Genomic DNA, 19823 nt, shown 5'->3' with positions numbered 1-19823 from the left:
GAATTCATGTTATAGGTCACAGTTATCTGAAAATACTTAAAAAATTCTGAAGATTTCATTAAAATGACTAGAAATTGTGAAGTAAGAAACCGATTCAACAATACCTAAAGAAGTCCTCGTAGCAAGCCGAAATAAACAGGAATCTAATCGGATTAACGGCATAAAAACAAACTAGAATATGGGAAGTGGAAAAACGCAAAGCATCTAATGGCACATCAGTTTTCCGAAGGAAATTAATCGCCCGCTCATTTGCGATAGGGCTAATTATCTTTTTTATTGCAAAACTCGCCTCCCTCATCACAAGCAGAGCTTGATGGAAGGCTCAGTAAAGTGTAGCATTAAGGCTTTCTTATCGTTTTGCACTGCTCCGTAGTAACGAGACATACACACACACAACGAGTCGATTCATTTACTTACTACCACAAAACGGCTATAAACTGGAACGATCAATCTAAACGCTAGGCGCTGCTGCACTCGTGCTTTGCATACCCGGAGTAAGATAAACCCGTCCCGGTCGGGGGAAGATAAACTGTACGACATTATGATTGAACATTGCAGCTTGAAATTAAGTGTCCATTCGATCGAATGGGACTGGTACGGACAGGGTGATCAGGGAGACCAACTACGGTGCAGATCAGACACCTACGCGGTTTGGGCAGCGAACAAGCACACCCCTCGGCTGGGCCATCTGTTGTTTGCTCTGGCCAATCTAGAACGCGAGAAGTGGAGAACTAGGAAGCGACTAGACAGCGTACCCTTGGAGCCCCTCTTTGCATCGTAAAGCATCGTTGGCAGTGATGGTATTATAAATTATACTTCGCTTACTTTCATGACGACGACGTGTGCGTTGCGTTTCGTCGACGACCCTTTGGATATTCCGCTTCTTCCCGCATCCCTCATTAGTCTCCAAATGGTCGAAGCTCATCGTCGTGTTCATCGTTTATCGTCAAAAGCGCGCTGTTGTCTCTGGGCGAAAGCGCACACCACTGTGTCTTTCTGTCTGTGAGCCTCTTTGCCATGTTCGTTCCACATGCTCGCCGACCGTCTGGAACGGTCCCACAATCGGAAAGGTAAAGATGATTTATGATTCATTCGTTTGCGAGGGATTGAAAATTGAAACCGAGTGCGTTTGCGTTCGATTCGTTGCACCTTCGCTCGGTAAGGGAACGATCGAGAAAGGGTCATTCGCAAAAATCGCGACCGCCCGAACGCCCGATGTCAGCGGCAGTTGGTTCTGCCGTGGCCGCGACTTCTCCTGCCATCATCGCCTGCCTTCCTGGGCGTTCGCGTCAATCGGAGCGGTTGGAAAGATCTTGTCCAACCTTTTGCTGCCCAGACGAGTCGTTGTCTTCACACGGGCTTCATCTTTGTGTGTTTGTGAGTCTGGCAGCGAGACGCAAGATAAGCTCCGCTTTGGTGGGACGCTTTTGATGGGACCATTAAAAAAAGCGTCCGTACGTGCACAATTGCTTGCACACACACGGGTGAAGATCCTCCACGGAGCACTGTGGGCCTTTGCTCGAATATTGGCGCAGACAGGATCATGGGGCTGGGGCGGCATGTCATCGTAAATCCGTCCATTTGGCTGTCGGGACCAGCCCCATAAGTGGACGGTGGCGTAGGCAATTGTGATGCATTTTCGCCTTGTTTTGGGGCCATGTTTTCGCTACCTCACACCTTCACCCACGGAGCCGAGGAACGAAGAATAGCAAGGGAAAGGTTTTAACGCCGCTTAACCTTACTTAACAATTAACGCAACACTTCTGTGGGGCTGGAGCTAAAATTGTTGCCGAAAAAATGTAACACGGCACAGTGTGTGTGGCAGCACTGTGGCATTTTAAGTGCGCATGCAGTCGCGCCACTTTAGGTGGGCAAGAACGGTAGCGGGGTTGGTTCGAAGCTCAGCCCGGGCTCAGTTTTATACGCCTTTATTCGCTGTTGATTGAAAGTAAATAAAAATCACGCGTACTTCAGACACACACAGAAAGAGACCTTAGTGCAACAAAGAGAGGTAAAGAACAGAGCAATAAAATTATCCGTAAAGGTAATTGGCAAACGGGGAATGGGCCCAGGTGTGAAGGTTAAATTGTAAACCCATCGCCGCCTGGAAGTTAATCTTCTGGCACGTCGGGATAATAAGGAAAATGGTTTTGGTCCATATACACAAGGGCTGAGTATGCATTAACCTCCGGGAAGGGCGAGCAGAAAAGGTTGTCGTTTTTTCAATTTTCACGCCAAGACCAAAGTTGGACAGTGTGTTTGATGGACCTAATGCCGCAGTCACGAAACGCTGTGAAATGTCTTGTCGAAAGCAATTTTCTCTTAAAATCCTTATTTCTTTTTTGTTATTTTTTTAAGACATAGGAGCATACAACTGATTCATACAAAAGTTCTACGCCCTGTCACAATAGCTGCAATTGCAGTTGTGCCGCAGTGAAGCTCAGAGTTTCCCCCCACATCATCTCCATTGAATGGCATCGAAAATGCGTTTTCGAAGCGTTTACGCAAGTGTTTACGCCGACGTCGTCGTAACTGTCGTCTGGTGATCTTGTGCGTCTCCCTCTTTCGCGCTCTCTTCTATGCCTTCTCGCGGTTTCGATTTACAACTCGTCGATGAACCTCAACTTGGCTTGTGTAGGCGAACCCTTCAACGCCAATGGGTTCATGGCTGTTTGCTAAAAAGCCTTTGGATTCTTTGGTCGAGCGAGAGTTATCGCAAAGCCCGGGGAAGAGTTGCCGAGAATGGGGGAAGGGATGGGAATGGGAACAAGGGAACTATCTTATCCTCTCTCCCACGCATCCACGGGTCCCAGGCCAGGCCAGCTGCATCTGGGAGTAAGCTTGAGCTTTTAGAGCTTCCCGTTGGAGGTTTGGAGGTTTTTGTTGAGCTGTTGGAGAGCGTTCTTGGAGCGCTGTTCTGGCTTTCGCTGCAACCGGTTCGGTCCAAGGCACCAAGCGTATGCTCACGATCGTTGTGGATTGTTTTTTGCATCATCGTTTTGGCAAAGGTTTTTTTGGTAAACTGAAGGCGAAGGGAAAGAAAGCTGTAACATAAGCCGAGCGGGACGAGTATGCTTTCTAGTCGCGACTGCTTTTACGCCCGGCTTAGAGCCTCAGCTGAACAACGTTCTGGCTGGAGCAGATGCACGGTTGATCTTGCGAGGACTCGATCCGATCCGGGCAGCTGCAAAAGAGTGAACGTGAAATCGGGCTCTTCGCCCCGAAGAGATAACCCATTCAATCTCCCTGGAGGTCTGCAAAGTCTTGGAGGAAGATCTTGCATTATGATCTAGTGAGTGGAAACGTTTTTGTGGTTTTGGTCACGTTCCAATAACTTTGAAGATACCTTTAAGGTATCTACAGTCATGATACAAATGAAGTACTTCTTTGTTATGGACTTTCAACAACATTCAGATTACTTTTACTCTACATAAATGCTTTTTCTACATTAAATTATACCTCTCCGACATCTTCCAACTCCAATACTTGTTCACAAAATCGCACCACCACACAAGATGGGCAATCGTACCGAGGCGGCCCCAACAAATCCATACCTCTGCTAACAAAACCCCCTACCCAACATGCGCAGGGAAAAGAAAATCACACACAATCGACACAATCGACGCTCGGAGCGAACGCCCCACGAGTCACCGAGTCCATGACCACGAAGAGCGCAAGAGCGTTGCCGTCGAATGCGTCCGTCCGGTCGTCGAACGCTGCTGCTGCTGCTGTTGCATGCAGTCTCCCCGCTTGGCGCAGGAAACACACAACAGTGCCACACACCTGGGCCGGCTGCCGCACCGCACCTTCACCGTCCCTCAAGGGCCGCTGCAAAGCTCTGTTTTTTCTTGACGCGAGCGAACGAACGCGCTCGGGCGCGCGCGCGCCCGCTCACTCGCGCACTAGAAGAGACGGCTCGCGCGAAGCCCGCAAACCGGCCCGGGGCAGCTTCAGTATCGCGTTGGCGTGCAACCCGAACGGACGTGAAATCGTAGACGTCAGGGCAGGTTGTGCCGTGTCTCCCGTGCGTAAACGTGCTTCCGAACGCGCCGCAGTGTTTGGTGCCGCGAATTTGTGCCGCGGCCAAAGCAAGCAAAGCGAAGAAGAGGAAGGAAAAGTGCTCGCGCACAAGTCGCGCCCATCGCACGTGCATCCCAAAACGCACGGCAAAAAAAAAAACAAGTCAAAAAGTTATACTCTCGCGAAGAGTTTGTCTTTCTTACAAAACTAATATTCGCCCAGGTGGCTTACAATCGCACTCCTGCAAAGCTTAAGACGTCCAACGCGATCTCCTGGCACAACCAGGTGGCCACTGCAAAGGACGTGGACGCTCTAGAGAAAAAAATACGCTTCTTTTTGCACCGACTTTTATCTGCACAGCCTAACTGGGAAGAGGCCGGGAAACAGCCGAAGCAGCAGCAGCAGCAGCAGCAGATATTCGCGAATCACTCGAGGGCAAGTAACAGTTCTTTCACCCGGCGCAACGTTTGCGCGGGAAAGGAAGAAGGCAAGAAGCACCGTGCCCAACTGTGCGCACGAACTGTCTGCTGTATTCATTATTCGCACGGCTTAAGGCACGCCGTAAATAGAGCACACACACACATTAAACCCGACGCGCTGCTTGCGCAGAAAACGAAGCTGAAGACGTGTAAAGTGACCCCTCACTTGAGCCTTCAAATCTTGAGTGTCCGGCGTGTTTGGAGTGGAGGAGTCACTGGAATCCAGGCCCTTGTCAACGAGCCAAACACCCTGTTGGTACTCACCTGGCGCCTCAGTTTCTGGAGCAAAGGTGGCGGAAAAGACGCGAAACCAAATCAACCACCGGGTGGCGGCAACAAAACCCCAAAACAGATCAAGGTTACTAGATGAAAGTGTACCGCACCGCGGACCCAGCTCGTAGGTGAAGAAGAAAACAGCCCACAAGACGGGACACCCTCGTACGCCATCTGTCATCTTAATTCACCGGTGGTGGGCCACCGAGAGGACGTTGGCGTTGCTGCTCAAGAGTTCAAGCTTTTTGTACAATTAAACGGCAACTATTTAACAGTGTGGAACCAGCGCACCGGTGTGGTTGTTGTTGTTGCTATTGTAGCTTAGCCTACTCTGTGTCTGTGTGTGCATTAGATTGTGTGTGTGCGTGTGGTACGGTTTGTGTGCCTGTGTGTATTCCCCGCCCAAAGTGAGTCGAAGAAGTGAGTGAGTGGAATCGATAAATCAAAGTAGGCGCGAATCAACTGCTACAGCAAACTCAGAATCGAGACGTGAAGAGAGTCACCACAGACACATCTCTTGCCAACTCGAGCTGAAACCCCGCACAGCCAGCCAGCTGGAAGTCGAATTCGAAAACCGGAAAAAAGGTATTTACTTACAAACGGAAAAGCAAAGTGTCTGTGTGTGTGTGTTCGTGTGTGTTAGTTTGTGAGGTTAGTGTGCGTATCGTTCCGCGACGTGCGTGAGCCCCAAATATCGAGGGGTGGAAAATTTCGCCCCCCCCCCATCAAACCGGAGGAAGGGTTGGCCGGAACATCCCGGAAACACTCGCCCCCGCGGCTGCTGCTACCGGAAAATTTGAAATTGACCGTACCAAACGAACCGAAGCCGAAGTAGCCTGATCCATCGTTCCATCTTGGTGCCTGGTGGTGCGTCATCTTGATAAAAAGGTAAATATTTGCCCCAAGTTGAAATATAAAACTCTTTCACTGAGAGGGAGCTATAGCTCTGGCTTCAAAATAACCACGGTAGCACACGGTAGAGCACAACAGCATTTGCCTACCGCTCGGTGTGGGATGTGCTGGAGCGATAGCTGAGGGGCTGAGGGTGAGATCCCAAGAATAGGACGCAATGGACCGTGGTAAATTCTTCTAAGCCCGCGCGCACCAGCGTAGAACGTGAGGGCAAGATTTTTCGCCCGGGGTTCGTCGCCTGCCCTCTCTCTCTCCTTAGTGTGTTGCGCGCTCGCACACGGATCCGGTTGGGTGGGAGTTTGTGGCCAAATTGGGAAACTTGGCCCGACCATGCGAAGGAAAGGTGGTCCACGAGCGGTCTCTAGAGTGATCTAGGGATTGCTTGGTGTAGGTTTTTTCTTCTTCTTCTCTTTGCTGTGTAATTAAAGATTTCTAATACTGGGAAGGGAGGACAAGAAAAAAAGCCAGGGAGTACCAGAATTTGTGTCACATCATTGCAGCGTTACTGTTTGCTCACTTCCATTTTGACATCTGTCACTGTGTGTTTCACTCTGCCTTGTTTTTGTTGCGTCTTTTTCTGTTTTGAAAAGTAAACACGACCTGTCACGTCCCATTCGATCGCTCCGATGAGCAGTTTAGGCTAGATTCATGATACTCTCTGGTCCAGTTTTTTTGTTTGTGCGTAGCCCCCATCTGTCCACACTACACCCCAACAATGGGAAGAGGATCAACATGGTGTGGTGTACGGGGCACTTACCAATCGTCCGCCTTCCTTTTGCGGGCAGCGGGAAAACATTTGTTCAAGTTGCGACTTTGTTTGCGGCTTCCGTAAAATTGTTTTTAAAAATAGCAAAACCCAACACCGCAATGATGGCGACAATGTTTCTGGGCGACGTCAAATGTTGCCAAACCAAAGTGGTGGTACCCTCACGTACGCCCTTCTCCTCCTTCGGGAGGGGGTGTTGAACGAGGTACGTGAGCAGCGCGCGAGTTTAATATCTTAATGGCACTGCTGCCGTCTGGCCGGCGTTAATCCAGCGTGCGTGTGTGTGTGTCATCGTTGTGGCCACCTTCCCAATAAGGACTGTATCAATTATGACACCTGAAGAAGCGCTGCCTGTGAAGACGACGAGAAGCAGCAGCACAGGTTCGAAATGTTTCTTATTTTGTTTATGCTGACCGATTGAATTCTTAAGTAGCCGAGTGCCGTTGACCAAAAAGAAAAAGGCGTTGGAAACTTTCCATATCGGTGTAGAATAAAATTAGCACCCAACGGGCATAAAACTTACGGCCAACTAATGTTTATCGATTAATCAAAGAAACAGCAACACCAACGATTACGATCGTGTGTGCGTTAGAGACGCCGGCAAGAAAACAACCCATTGGAATTTTGTTTATAGGGCATACGCTTTGTGCAAATGTGTTGTGGCTGGAGAAGAGCAGAGCAGAGGGAGAACCAGGGACACCAAGATTTATGCCGACAGATGGGTGTGATTAATAAACCCTCCGCCCGTCTCTAAACTGGCTGACGCTCGGCAAAAGGACGCGAGTCTTTAATTATAGCCCCGATGAAGCAGACGACGAACCCTGTGGCGGTGGCTTATTAGCATGGTAAACTCATCATAGGATGAGCATCAACTTTCCCGCCCGGCTGACCTAGTTCTGCTTGGGCAAATAAATCACTTACCCTTCCGGTGTTTCATTTTCACTGCGCTCGGTGGCGCCGTGTCGGCAGTGTTTTCCCTCCCGGGAGCGGTGGAGATCGCTCTGCAAGAAAATGGGTCAAGACAATAAATATTGAATCGGCCCGACTAGATTGATGATCAAACGACGTCGACGCCGAAAGTGAAATCTCGATCAATCGAACACCGGCAGCATAAAATTGCAACTCCCCCTCTTTCCCCTTGTATTGTTGATGGAGTGAAGGGGGATGCTGTATGCCGTCTCACTCCAAAGTAGCACGGAGCGAGCTTTCTGCTTTAATCGTTGCTCTCTTTTCGTGTCTGCTTGCTAGATCGGACGGGCGAGATCACATAACACGCTTTGTTTGAGATCGCTTCTTTTTCTTCTTCTTCTTCTGCCCTCCTTCTCAATATCGATGATAGCGCAAGCATTTCAGACACGACGAACCGCGCAGGAAATGACTAATTCTTCTGGTGCGCCATGGGGTTTTGTTTACGCAAAAGGTGGCCCGGTCCGTGGGTGTGTGCGCTTTTGTTGTTGGAATTGTGTCACCAAACGCACATCTGTGTGTGTGTGTATGTTTCGTGATGTATTTTTTTGTTTTTGCTATGTTTTACACTCAGCATGCTGCGAAGACACCGCGCAGAGGCTAGCTCGTTGGGCACCAGTTGGGCAAAAAGGTTTCGGGTTAAGCACGCGTGCACCCCTCATCTCATCCATCAAACAGCATGGTTTTTGGTATTGCCGGTGGCTACATAGCATGGATGGGTCAATGCCATGAAAGCTGAAATGTGAGTCTGATCGATATTGCGTGGTTTGCGTTTGGGTGTAAGCAATTCGAAATATCAGCTTACCGAACGGCGATACGATCGTTTCGGTTTCGATTTTAGCTGCCCTTGAACTTCGGTTACGATGAGCGAACAGACTCGGACAGATTAGTGTTCATTACATTTCTCTCCAACTGCCCCGTTCAAAACCCGTCCCAGGCTCCTCTGCCGGTTAAAAGCTTTGCCTGATATCATCCTCCCTGCTAGTGTTAGCAGCCACTTAAGCTGGCAGCCCCCAAATATGGGATACTTCATCCCCACGTCAAACGTTTGTGAGATGGAGCGGTGCCCGCTCCAGGCCCGAATCTCCTTCCCGAGACGTGGAATGATTTATAGCTGTCGACGCCGGTTGATAAAAACCAAAACGCATATCTTCATTAGCTCCCCATGTGCTTCTCGGTGAGATCGTTTGCTCGCAGCAACGATGACGGCTGCTTTTGAGTGCTTACACACGCCTATCATCCTCTCGACCCGATCCGAGCTGCATCCTGTTCGGCGATTGCACAAGCGCACTGCAGAATCCGCAGTGCCTGGAGCGCAAAACAAAAGACTCGCATGAAAAAGCGACGAACCTTTCAGCGTTCCGATGGCAAAGTTCAAAATGTCAGCACTGTGTGTGTGTGTGATGGTTTGAAGTTTTCTCCATCGCCTGTCCGGTGCGTTGTTCGAATGTCGACAGGTTGTGCAAAAGTTTCGGCACTTCAACCTTCCCGAATCCTTGACTGCTTGTTTTTTTGTGCACCACAACAACCGCCCAGTTTTATTTTTGCAACTTGAATGGTTTTTGACATACTGACAAGGATTAAAGTGGCTCGGTTTGGTTTTGGTTTTGTTTTTTGCGAACAGGTTGTCGCACGGATTAGGAACTGATTCCGATGGCCAGATTAGGCACGTGTGTGGCAGCTAGGAGGAAGAAACGAAGAAGCGTGTATCGCTTTTGTAAAAATAATAGCCATGAAGGGGTGGTAACAGGGTGGTTACACGGGGTTGAAAGGGAAAGACGATACCAAAATTAGCTTGCGACATGTGATGTTGTTTATGGCATTATTTAATAAACTGTTGTTTAACACGTAGCAGCAGGTTCTCACTCACACTTTGTGGTTGCGTTCGTTGTGGGTGCATAAGCGGGGAACCTTTTTCTGCAAGTTTATCTAAATTTAAATGTACGTTCCGCTATGGTGTGAAACGTTGCAAAACTGTACGCATTGCACTGCGCATTGCACTGCGTCCACTTTCGATTATTATGCACACTCTCTTCGGCAGCGTTTTCGACCGATTCCTCGAATAATGATCATTATCATGCCCGGGCCATCGCAACGGGCGTTTTTTTTTTGTTTCGAATGTCTTTCGGTGTTACTCCCCGTTCCGCCTGGCTGGACCGGATTTAATTGAGCTTGAAAATGATCGATTCGATGCAGACGGCGTGTTTTCCACGCCGCGTTGCATCGCACTGCACGCCAGTTGACGTGAAATTTGAGCTTTCACGAACCGGCAGGCGGTGAAGGTGTTGGTTGGCTGCTTTGATTCTTACCCCCGTCGTCCGCCGCAAGGGTGGAGCAGTTCAGAGAACTAAGGAGTGCACGTTTGGAAAGGTTCCCCGTAGCTTCCGTTTGGGCCTCCCCTAAACTCACGCTACTGTCCATGAAAAGGAGGAAGGAGAGCGCTTTCTTAGAAGTGGAACTCTGCTCCCTTGCCAACATGGCGCCGGCGATTGGGTGTACATTTCGAGGGAGGATTAAGTTACACGGCTGCATAAAAATTTGGTGGACGCACCGGTTATCTCAGCCTGTCAACTGACGAAAATCGGGTTTTTTTTGAATGCTTGAATCATTCAATCTTCGACAGCAAATCTCACTCTCTCTCTCTCTCTCTCTCTCTCTCTCTCTATCCTTCTCTCTTCTTTCTCTCAATGTACGAAAGAAAAAAAAACAACGGAAATGTAAATTGTTTGATTCACCTTCACGATGCGATAAAACATGATGAACGTCACTCGATCATCGACGACATGCTGATCGGCCTTCGGACTGTTGCCCCTTGCCAACGGGCTGACGGAAATGTCGCTCGGTCCCATCAGGCTGTGAAAGAAAACCATAAAAAAAATGCTAGGACCCTATTTTGGAGACTAATATTTCGGCGACGCGGTGACAATCAATCAACAATTTTTGGATCGCGCACGCTCGTGATTAGCCATATTTAGCAGGTTGCTGCCTGTGGTGCCGTTTGCCGCAAAGTCCACCGCCGCTCCGTGATGTGTGCCGTTGAGTTCGTGTTGAGTAGCACTTTACATTACTCACTCACTTACCCCAAAAAGAAACTAGTTGTCAGATTGGGGATTGCCAGCTCCGAGTCATGATCGAGAGTTTCTAGCAGAGCAGAGATGACTCAGTGAGGAGTCTCCCTTTGGCGGAGGTCTTTCGCGCTTGAGGATTGAAGGTTGAAGGTTTTATTGGCAATTGAAGTGTGGCCGATGACGGGACAGCCGATGGTCCTTGAGTTAATCAGGGGAGAAATTGCTGTCCAAGGCTTTCACTTACGCTCTCGAGAGGGTGTCACATTGGAATTTACACGGTAATAAAACGGGCAAAGAAAAAGATCAAGTCACCACCGATCGAGACGAAGGTTGGACAAGGTCACTATGATATTTTAACCAAGTCATTTCAAAATGGGTGCAAATTATATACTTCGATCTGAATTTCGAAACTATCGACCGAGAATGTCCCAGAACTGGTGGCCGTATCATGCTCGTTTGACAGTTTTGCGATCAATTAACACCTTTCGCGAATTTTGCATATGCAAATTTGAGGCGTGTTGAATATGCAGAAAAGCGGATCGAATGTTAACATTTGTATATGCTGGGCATCTAGCGGAAGAATGAACGTTTGGCTAGCTGTCGGTTGCCATTCTCTTTTTTGTTTGCCAAAACTAAGTGGACTCGATTTCAGTGCTGTGATCTTAGTTTCTACAAAACTATTTGTATGCTTTTATTTTTACAACTCGTGAATGATATGTACTATTTTACTATTTATATCCCTTCACCTCACAATCGTACACCTCCTTGATTAGATCGTGCGCATCGGCAATCAGCTTGTACTTGCTGAACGCGGTACAAGATTTGACCCGCTGTAGGCTTGCCTTCGCCTCGTACGGCACGATCTGCAGTATCAGGTCGTACTTCTCCTCCATCAGGAGTGCCAATGTGTCGAGGAACCTTCCGAGCTGGAATCGAAAGCAAAACGATTTGTAGTTATCTACATTATTCCACCATCGAACGTCAGCTAACGCTTACCGTGTCAACGCAAGGATCGCAATCACCCGGGCAGGGCTGTATGGCAGCGCAAACGCTAAGATTGTCGAACAGATCGGCAAAGTTGAACGTCGCCAGGCTGATCAGGTTCGAGATGAGCCGGCTGACCGAGTAGAGCCGGTTCAGCTCGAGCTGGTAGCACTCGCCGATGTCGTAGAAGTTGTGGATCGCCAGATCCACCACGCGGTGTGAGTATTTGCTGTAGCAGTAGGCCGCGTACGGTCCGCTCGCGATCAGGACCTGCACGACGGCCCGCATCGCCGGGCAGATCCGATCGCCGTACACGGTCACCAGATCGTCATCGTACGTGGTCGAGTTGGACACGTAATACGCAATGGTTTGATTCAGCAGTCCCGTTTTCTCCTCGATCGAGGGAACTGACGCGACGTCAACAAACGTATCCAGCGCCATCTTCAGCTCGTACTGGTAGTTGATGGAGGCCTTCAGCTTCGGCAGTAGATCGACGGACAGTGTCTGCTGGTCTCGGTAGGCGGTGGAAATCGTGGCTATCACATCGTTCGTTTCCTGCTTGAGCTGGCGTATCTGGCCGTTAAAGTTGACCACCTCTTGGTGCGCTTGCAGCAGGGCCGATTCAATGTCACCCTTGGCCGTGCTGATGTACGAATCCGCTTTATCGAGCTTCGCCAACGGACTGTGCACGGAGTAGATGAGGGGCGAGATGGCACCCGGTAATCGATCGACGGTGTTCAGCAGTGTGTTTATCAGCCGTGGACTAATGAATTCCCGTACTATCTTCATATCAATTGTTTGTCCGTTGCTGCCTGCCTCTTGCTGGGCTTTGGCCGCCGTCGTTTGGAGCTGGCGTAGCGTTTTGTCCAGCTGTACCAACGTTTGGTTGATGTAGGCGAAGCTGTCCGTCAGCCGGTCGGTTATGAACGATTGGTTACGAGGCTGCAGCGTGACGTACTCTTGCGTGTAGCCGGTAGTGAGCACGGTTTGCAGGCTGGCTATGGCCGCGAGGGTAGTCTGGAAGTCCACCAGAACCGAACGGTTGCTCGCTAGGTAGGCCAGCTGGTCCGTTATCTCCGCTCCAGGTTTCGTGAAGTTATCGGCGACGGAATAGAACGCATCGCGCATACCGTAAAGCACCTGGTACTGTGAGCCGAGCAGGATTTTATAGTCACTGAGCGTTCCAATGCCGACGGATAGGGCAGTGGACCTGTTTGCTACAAAAATGCTGCCCACAACTTCTCCTTTCAGTCCAAAATCGGGTCGTCCGGTGACATTCTACAAACGAATGGTTTGAGAGATTAGAGCAGAGATGACGAGAAAACTGAACTGAGCTACACTTGCCTGTAGAATGCACAGGAGCGACAACACCAATGCACAGATGGTTCCCATCACTGACCGCGGGTCTGCTTGCCTTCCAAAAACACCTTCCAGAGTTGGAACTCCTCCAACGTGTCGACTCGCTGCAACTAAAGTTGCAAAATATTCACCCGCCGCGTGGTCGAGACCGTGAGGCCGTGTTCGGATCGCCTACCAGCTGTGCAAACGTGCGACGCCCTAACCTCAGCCTAAATTCTTGTCGAGCTGTTTTGCAACCATCGCCATCGACTGGCGGGTGTGTTTTTCGCGAGGAAAGCATCCGTCCAGCTGCGGATTGTTGGAGAAAGATGCTACATGTTTTGTCATAAACTGTGCAAATATTTCTCAAAATAAAAACAAAAATCTGCCACTGACACACCGGGCTAACATGTCATTCCGCACTCCGATGCAGTGGTGTAGCCCACACACGGCGTGACAGTGGCGTTAGAATATAAAGCTTGTTGTGTTTGTTTGCTGCGGTTCGATTTATTAGACAAGTGTTGCGGCAGTCACTGAACGAAGTCAGCCCACCGTTCGCTTGATCACAAACGAAACCACCGGCAGGGCCGAGCGCAGCTGAGCCAGCGCGGTCAGCAGCCGGTTGGTCAGTGTAATCGGAACGAAGGTTCGGACATGCAGCGCCGTCACCGGTCCACCGCCCGCTGCCTTCTGGGCGGCCTCAATGGCCGCCTGCAGTTCGGCCAGCACGGTTGACAATTTCTTCAGCGCCGTGGTAATGCCCCGGAACCCATCCCGGAACTGGTTGCCAAGCGCCGGGCCCAATCTACTGTCGAGTGTGCTCAGTTCCACCTTCAGACCGCCGTTGATCAGCTGCTCCAGTTCGGCCAGGGCAGCGTTCACTTGACCGAACACACCCGCTACGGGTCCTGCCTCGTCGTTGGCCAGCGTCACAATCGTGTCCATGAGGGCGGTACCGGTGTGGGACAGTTTGGTGGCGATCGAGGTGACCATATTGGCGACCTGGATGAGCAGCTCGTAGCCCGACTTGATGTTGACGGTGCCGCCATTGTCCAGGTCGCTGAACGATTGCAGCGCCTCGAGCGCCCGTTCGAGCACTTTGCCACTGTTCGGCACGCTCTGCGCAATGCCAAAGTCCGCCCGCGGGCGACCATAAGCCACCGACTGTAAAGAATGCCGGACACAGCAGTAGTGGTGGCGCTTTATTCGCGAAAGATTTGTATGCAACTACAAGCTACTAACCTGCAGGGTGAGCAGTGCTGCAAAAATGGTGCAAATTCTCATGCTGAAGGTCGTCGAAATTAGTTCACCAGCGGGGGGCAGGCAACCTCTAGGGGAATGAGACACTTGTTTGATAAAGTGTCGCACGGGATGGGTCTCCCAGAGTAGACTGCTTAAAGCTACATTAATACCACCGACTGCGCTAACAGCTGAATCCACTCAGAAACAGGCTGCGATCAAAACAGCTGAACAAACAACACCATTTCACCGAAAAGAGTCTGCCGTGTTACATCATTATATTGAGTGGATAGTAAAAAAAATAGAAGAAAAGTCTATCTTTCCAAAGAAATAATGTTGGAAGTTGAAAGATGTTTGTTTTTGCATGTCAATTTTAATGTTACTACCTCTACACAACTGTCGGTCCATTAAGTTTACATTTATCGATTTCGATCTTCATCTCCTCGGCATTGAGCAGCATAATATGCTCGCCATTGTGGTAGCATCCAGCCAGCCGATAGTAGCTGCCGTTGGTTTCCTTCGTCGCCAGCCGGTACAGGTAGTCCCGCTTTTTGGCCGTGTATCCGAGGAGCGTTTTGTACTCCGCTCCCAGCTGTGGATGAAGGGTGACGGGTGAGACAGTTGGAGGAGACAGATTGAAACTGAGAGGTGACAACAATACTTACGTAGGGGACACAGTTCTGCAGGTTCTTGAACTGAGTGCAGCGCTCGACATGCACGGCAAAATCGTCAATGTCGTGCACCATCAGCTTGACGATGTTGAGCAGCGCGGGCACCAGCTTATCCAGCCGGGTCATCTGCAACCGATAGCAGTCCTCGACGTCGGTAGCGTGCAGGACGAAAAAGTTGAACACCTTTTGGCCGTACTTGCTGAAGCAGAACTGTGCGTAGGGACCGTTTTCGATGAGCGATTGCAGCAGATGGTACACCAGACTGCACATGCTGGAGCCGTAAAAGGCGGCCAGATCGTCGTCGAGCGCCAGCACTTGCTGGACGTACGTGGAGTAGATGGTTTCGAGCTTGCCACCAATATCCACATTATCGAACAGCGGTGCCGTATCGTTCAGCCATCCATCGACCATGGCTTTGAAGGTGGCATTCGCTTCCACGGTCACCTGCAGCTTGGTCCGGTACAGCTGGGTAAGCCTGCTGTACGGGCCGTTCAGTTCGGTGGTCAAGCTTTGCGTCACCGTCGTGACGGAAGCGTTCACATCGGCCGTGTTGCTGACGCCGAGCGCGATCACGTCCTGTTCGCGCTGCATCGCCTCCTGGACCAGCCCGACCAGGTACTGGTCCGCCGACTGGAACGAGCTGAGCGTGGACTTGACGATGTACACCAGAATCGGCACGTTCGTGCGCAGCAACCGGACGCCGTTGGTGATGTCGGATATGACGCGCGTCGTAACGAACTTCTTCACGTCATTGGGCGACACGGTCACGGCGGTACCGGAGGCGGCCCGGGCACTGGTGACGGCCGTCCGCAGGTTGGTCACCGCTTGCGACAGTGTGACCAGCGTCGGTCCCAGCGCTTTGAAGCTGTCCAAAAAATTGTCCTTCACGTAGTGGTCGATCTCGGCGGTAAGGTTGGTCAGCTGCCCGGTCAGATCGGTGGTGATGAGCCGTTGCAGCTTCGTGATCGCCGCGCTGATCGGATCGAAATAGGTTGCGATGGGGCCGTTTTTGTTGAGCGACATGGTGGATATTGCCTGCGTAAGGGTAACGCCGGTCGTCGACAGCTGCCCGGCGATGCTGGTCAGTGCTGCCAGGGCGCGTTCGATACGGGTGTAGCCTGACTGCAGCAGTACCGTCGGGCCGGCCACATCCACAAAAAAGGCTTTCGTTTCGAGCGCAATCGACGAAACGGTGCTGCTGCCCGATATCACGGCATTGATGGCAAAGTCCGGTAGGGGGTCCGCTCGCCCGACCTGCAATTGTGGGGGGATTTTTTGGTGGTGGGTGAAAACAATGATTAACTATCACTATTATAGTGCATTGCTGTGGATACTAACACCGAGAAACAGCCAGCAGAAAAGGATCGCTTTGAAAGCGCAGGACCTGCGAGGATGCAGCATGTTGTGTGTGCGGAGCAGTGGCATGTACTAAAGGAAATGGACGTTTTTTAAGAGCCAGTGCCCCATCCCAATGTGCAATGTACGCGTCGCAGTACGGGAGACGGTTTGTGTACAAACGCTATTCTGTGAATCGCGAATGTCTGGATCGATAACCAGTCAGTTGCGAAGAATGGGCGCGTGAAACGCGGTGCCAACTGTGCAAATATCGCCACACATTTGGGCTGGCTGTAGGCTTTCGAAGCGTAGCAGGGCAGTCGGTCGTTTTATTTATATCGCCCATCGTCCGTTTCTGCAGTTGATTGATGAGATTTTATTACAAAAAGGTTAGTTTCTTTTTCTGTTTTGCTTTGCTGGATGAAACGTGAAATGCAGATTATGGCAGCCGTATTATGATCATGCACTCAATCCCACACGCCTTAGAAGCGCAACACATAGCACAAAAAACTGGAATACTTCGTTCCCCGCTTAATAGTCGCATTCGTCGTTCGCTGCCACCAATTGGAGCGATGAAACAAATAAAGCGATGCTAATAAGATTTTATCATCCCGGCCGATCGCCATGAAGATACCGATCGCCTCCCGGTCTCGCAGATCTCCCGCGAACGATATATAGTTATCTGGGGTGAGCGTCTCTTTCGAGTTTTTGGAGTTCGCGGTTTGCGCTGGAAGCGAAGCAATAAGTTCCCAATATGGTAAAACCGGCGGCACGGTGGCGGGACCTATTAGGCGGATCTCTAGTATGCTGCCACAGTGGAAGCACCCAACCAAAATAAACGGCTCCAAATTCGAGACTCTCCCCAAGAAGAGCGCCAAACGATGAAATGGCATCGGTTTTTCGGTTCCAATAACTTAGCCAAACAAATGACGCACTGGAGGAGATTCTAATGGGAGCAAACGTTTTTTCGAAGCGGCTACGTTCCATTGGATGACATCAGAGCACGAGCTGAAATGACACCGGAAGACCGACCGGTCCGCGCGGAGTACCTGGATGGAAGTTTTGGATCTTTATTTCGGTTTTTTGGGGGGACCAACATCTCAGCAGGAGAGCACACAACAACTCCAGTTCTTGAGAGGCTCATTTCATCCCATCTCGTGTGTGACATTACACAGTTTTCTCGTTCTGGTTGCTTGCTTTAATTTCCTGCGTGTCGTTCGGAACCTACCTCCTACAGGCAGTGTCTTTGGCAGTGGAGTGTATAATTAAAGCGCATCAATAATCAAAATAGGTCACCAGCCGGTAATGGACCGTGTTCTAGCGGTAGATTCGAGCGGGTTTTGTTTGAATTTCGGGCTGCGGTGTCGTCGGTTGCCGTGATTGTATTATTCGCTCCATCGTTGCCGTACCATCTTCCTCGCCAGATAATGCGGGGAGCGTATCTTGGTGCTCTCTCGGTGCTCCGGACTCGAGACAGAACGTGGAGAAAGTTGGCCACCACATCGCGTGTTGTAAAAGTACCGTTCGTTGATCGAGCTTGGAGAAGACGTAGAATGCGAGAACGAGCAACACAGAGCCATTCGGCCGTTGGGTAGAAAAAGAGGCTACAAGAAGAGCTGGTTTCGTCGTTGATGTTGGTTTTTTTTGGAGAACGTCTTCTGATGGACTCGCAAGAAGTTTGGCCCGTGATCGCTCAATCAGTGTGGTGAGATTTTCGGTGCGTGACAGACGGTCAGTGACAGAGATCGGGAGAAAAATGGCACGCTCGACTGCTTGGTTGCTGGTAGCTGGGTGTGTTGTGTTGCTTGGCGCACAGTGCCAAGGGGCTGGCGACTTTGGACTTTCTTACAGTGTGCCCGGATTTGAGCCGAGCTTCCGGGGCGGTATCGGATCGGGGCTAGTGGCCGTCGTAAAGGCAAACGCCAGTCTGCTCAAGTACGAAGCGAACCTTGACCGTAGCGGCGCCACGACGGTATTGTACGAGGTGGCGACGAACCTCACCAGCCCACTGAACAAAGTGTTGGGCCACGTGGCAGCGAGCTTTGGAGCGAACGGTAGCGATGCGTTCCGGACGTTGACCGACGAGCTGCAGGCCACTGTGCAGCCAACGATTTTGGCGCTGGAGCAAGCGGCCAACAAGCTCCGGACGCTGGAGGGAGTCGTACGCCCGAACGTGTTCAGTGCGTTCGTCGCCAACGTGAGCACGATTGCGCTGGAGCTGGAAACACTGGCTGCGAGCTGGCCAACGTTTGCCGAAACGGTTCAAATGGCCCGGTCGTCCGAAGCTCCGTACGGTGCTGGTAACATCTCGTCGCTCATCACGCCAACTATCGTAAAGTCGGTGACCGCTCCGGTACAGCAAATCAATTCCGCTCTGGCCAATATTGCGGCGGCGTACGGTGCCGTTGCCAAGGATCGCACCACCATCATCGGGTACGAAGCGTCCACCAACACCAGCGTCCAGAACGCGCAGCAGGATCTGGCGAGTAGCGTGACGATCGCGAACCGAACGTTCGCCGATACCGCCCACCAGATGGAGCAGCAGTGCAATGGAACAGTGCGTCAGGTGCGTGACGGTTACACCGCCCTGCTCGGGCGGCTTAACGATGAGACGTCCGGGGCGAAGGTGCGCAGCTTCCTGGAGCAGCTGGAAGCGCAAGGCTTGGCGCACAATCAGCGCACCCGAGAGTTGCTGCACGAACTGGCCACCCAGTACACGGAGTCGGTTACGTCCGCAGGCGATGCGATTGGGAAGGGCCTATTTGTCGGCACGGCTGCCCTTATCGATGAGGCAACGGCCAGCGACAGTAGCAATGCCGAACGGTGCCTTCAGCGCTACATCGGTGACTTCCGGCAGGGATCGTACGCACCGACACGGCTCTCCGTCTGCTACCAGATGGACGCACGCACGATCGGATACTTCTCGTCCGCCAATACCGCTTTCCTCGAGCAGTGGCGCAATGGAGCGGTGTACGGCAATCAGGCACAGTCGGTCTGCACGCAGGGTTCGGCCAACTGTACGGCGGAGGTGGGTTAAGTCGTTGTAGGAGCTTGTTCAGCCAAAAAACGTTGTCTAATTCGATGATTTTATCGTCCCTATAGTACGTAGGACAGCTAGAAGGCATTGTCATGCAGAATCAAGCCCGGATGAACGCGTTCGATACCTTCCTCGGTGAGGAGATGGTTGCCTTGCGCGAACGGTACGACCTTTGCACGCGAGCCGTTCGAGCGGATGTGGAGCATTTGGTGGAAGCGACGACCGAAAAGTACCGAAACTGTCTCGTAACTGGCAGATAGATGGCAATGAATGAGTAAATAAAAACCATATCTCTTAAGTGTTTTCTTATTCGCATTGTAAAGTGTCCAGGGCAGTCCCTTGCGGGCGCATGGAAAGGGTCTGTGAGAAACCGGGAAGCACTACGAAAAGGCGAGCCTACTTTCTCGTTGGGAAAAGCTGGGACCAAGATAAGATGGACCTGAATGGGTAAAGATAAAACGGCCAAACAGACAAACACTAATTGAATGTTCATTTCTCATGAGCGCGGAAGCGATTGAAATTTGAATTGCGTTAGTGATTAGAGAGGCAAACCCACCGAGCGCCTGGATTGGTGGAATTGGTTGGGAGAGTGTTAAACAAAGAGCATTCAGCAACAGTTGTTAAAAGAGATTCGCCAAAGCGTTTGTTTCGGTCAGCTGATTGTGCGTTCGGGTTTGGATTCTTTTTCCCCACAAAAACACTTTGAAAATGGTGAAAGAAACGCCCTAAACGCAA

At 50.9% G+C, this 19823-nt stretch overlaps 5 protein-coding genes across 9 annotated transcripts in view; 2 read left to right on the top strand and 3 right to left on the bottom strand.

Annotated features, from left to right (window-relative positions):
- The window catches only part of LOC120958944 (mucin-5AC), a 59964-nt gene that overhangs the window by 14543 nt on the left and 25598 nt on the right, over window positions 1–19823 (top strand). For 4 of the 5 annotated variants that reach the window (XM_040382033.2, XM_040382035.2, XM_040382032.2 and 1 more), the window contains exon 1: window positions 3946–5660. The exons of the other annotated variant lie outside the window; for it this stretch is intronic. The gene's annotated coding sequence lies outside the window, so the exon portion shown is untranslated. Of the gene's footprint in view, window positions 1–3945; window positions 5661–19823 lie in introns of those variants that run through there. 5 annotated transcript variants of the gene reach the window in all.
- On the bottom strand, window positions 11141–13057 carry LOC120958952 (uncharacterized). The gene is made up of 3 exons (XM_040382046.2): window positions 12813–13057; window positions 11481–12746; window positions 11141–11410 (listed from the first exon to the last, which is right to left on the bottom strand). The coding sequence occupies exons 1-3, from the start codon at window positions 12858–12860 to the stop codon at window positions 11213–11215; spliced, it is 1512 nt and encodes a 503-aa protein (XP_040237980.2). The 5' UTR covers window positions 12861–13057; the 3' UTR covers window positions 11141–11212.
- LOC125907558 (uncharacterized) lies at window positions 13227–14211 on the bottom strand. The gene is made up of 2 exons (XM_049610640.1): window positions 14049–14211; window positions 13227–13970 (listed from the first exon to the last, which is right to left on the bottom strand). Exons 1-2 carry the CDS (start codon window positions 14088–14090, stop codon window positions 13350–13352), a joined length of 663 nt encoding a protein of 220 aa, XP_049466597.1. The 5' UTR covers window positions 14091–14211; the 3' UTR covers window positions 13227–13349.
- Window positions 14338–17603, bottom strand: LOC120958951 (uncharacterized). Its single transcript, XM_040382045.2, has 3 exons — window positions 16055–17603; window positions 14711–15970; window positions 14338–14637 (listed from the first exon to the last, which is right to left on the bottom strand). The coding sequence occupies exons 1-3, from the start codon at window positions 16139–16141 to the stop codon at window positions 14434–14436; spliced, it is 1551 nt and encodes a 516-aa protein (XP_040237979.2). The 5' UTR covers window positions 16142–17603; the 3' UTR covers window positions 14338–14433.
- On the top strand, window positions 17721–19371 carry LOC120958957 (uncharacterized). The gene is made up of 2 exons (XM_040382052.2): window positions 17721–19079; window positions 19154–19371. The coding sequence occupies exons 1-2, from the start codon at window positions 17808–17810 to the stop codon at window positions 19346–19348; spliced, it is 1467 nt and encodes a 488-aa protein (XP_040237986.2). The 5' UTR covers window positions 17721–17807; the 3' UTR covers window positions 19349–19371.

This window comes from Anopheles coluzzii, chromosome 3 (genome assembly GCF_943734685.1).
Source record: "Anopheles coluzzii chromosome 3, AcolN3, whole genome shotgun sequence".
Lineage (NCBI taxonomy): Eukaryota > Metazoa > Arthropoda > Insecta > Diptera > Culicidae > Anopheles > Anopheles coluzzii.
This window is presented reverse-complemented; position numbering and strand designations above follow the sequence as displayed.

Bases quoted from the DNA above. Each gene is read 5' to 3' on its own strand.
- LOC120958951 (XM_040382045.2), bottom strand. From the start codon at position 16,141: ATGCCACTGCTCCGCACACACAACATGCTGCATCCTCGCAGGTCCTGC. The intron at 15,971-16,054 runs GTTAGTATCCAC...CCACAATTGCAG, and splicing joins TCTGCTGGCTGTTTCTCGGT to GTCGGGCGAGCGGACCCCCT. The intron at 14,638-14,710 runs GTAAGTATTGTT...CTTCATCCACAG, and splicing joins TGCAGAACTGTGTCCCCTAC to CTGGGAGCGGAGTACAAAAC.
- LOC120958957 (XM_040382052.2), top strand. From the start codon at position 17,808: ATGGCACGCTCGACTGCTTGGTTGCTGGTAGCTGGGTGTGTTGTGTTG. The intron at 19,080-19,153 runs GTGGGTTAAGTC...TCGTCCCTATAG, and splicing joins CGGCCAACTGTACGGCGGAG to TACGTAGGACAGCTAGAAGG.
- LOC125907558 (XM_049610640.1), bottom strand. From the start codon at position 14,090: ATGAGAATTTGCACCATTTTTGCAGCACTGCTCACCCTGCAG. The intron at 13,971-14,048 runs GTTAGTAGCTTG...CATTCTTTACAG, and splicing joins CAGCACTGCTCACCCTGCAG to TCGGTGGCTTATGGTCGCCC.
- LOC120958952 (XM_040382046.2), bottom strand. From the start codon at position 12,860: ATGGGAACCATCTGTGCATTGGTGTTGTCGCTCCTGTGCATTCTACAG. The intron at 12,747-12,812 runs GCAAGTGTAGCT...ATTCGTTTGTAG, and splicing joins CGCTCCTGTGCATTCTACAG to AATGTCACCGGACGACCCGA. The intron at 11,411-11,480 runs GTAAGCGTTAGC...TTTCGATTCCAG, and splicing joins GCGATCCTTGCGTTGACACG to CTCGGAAGGTTCCTCGACAC.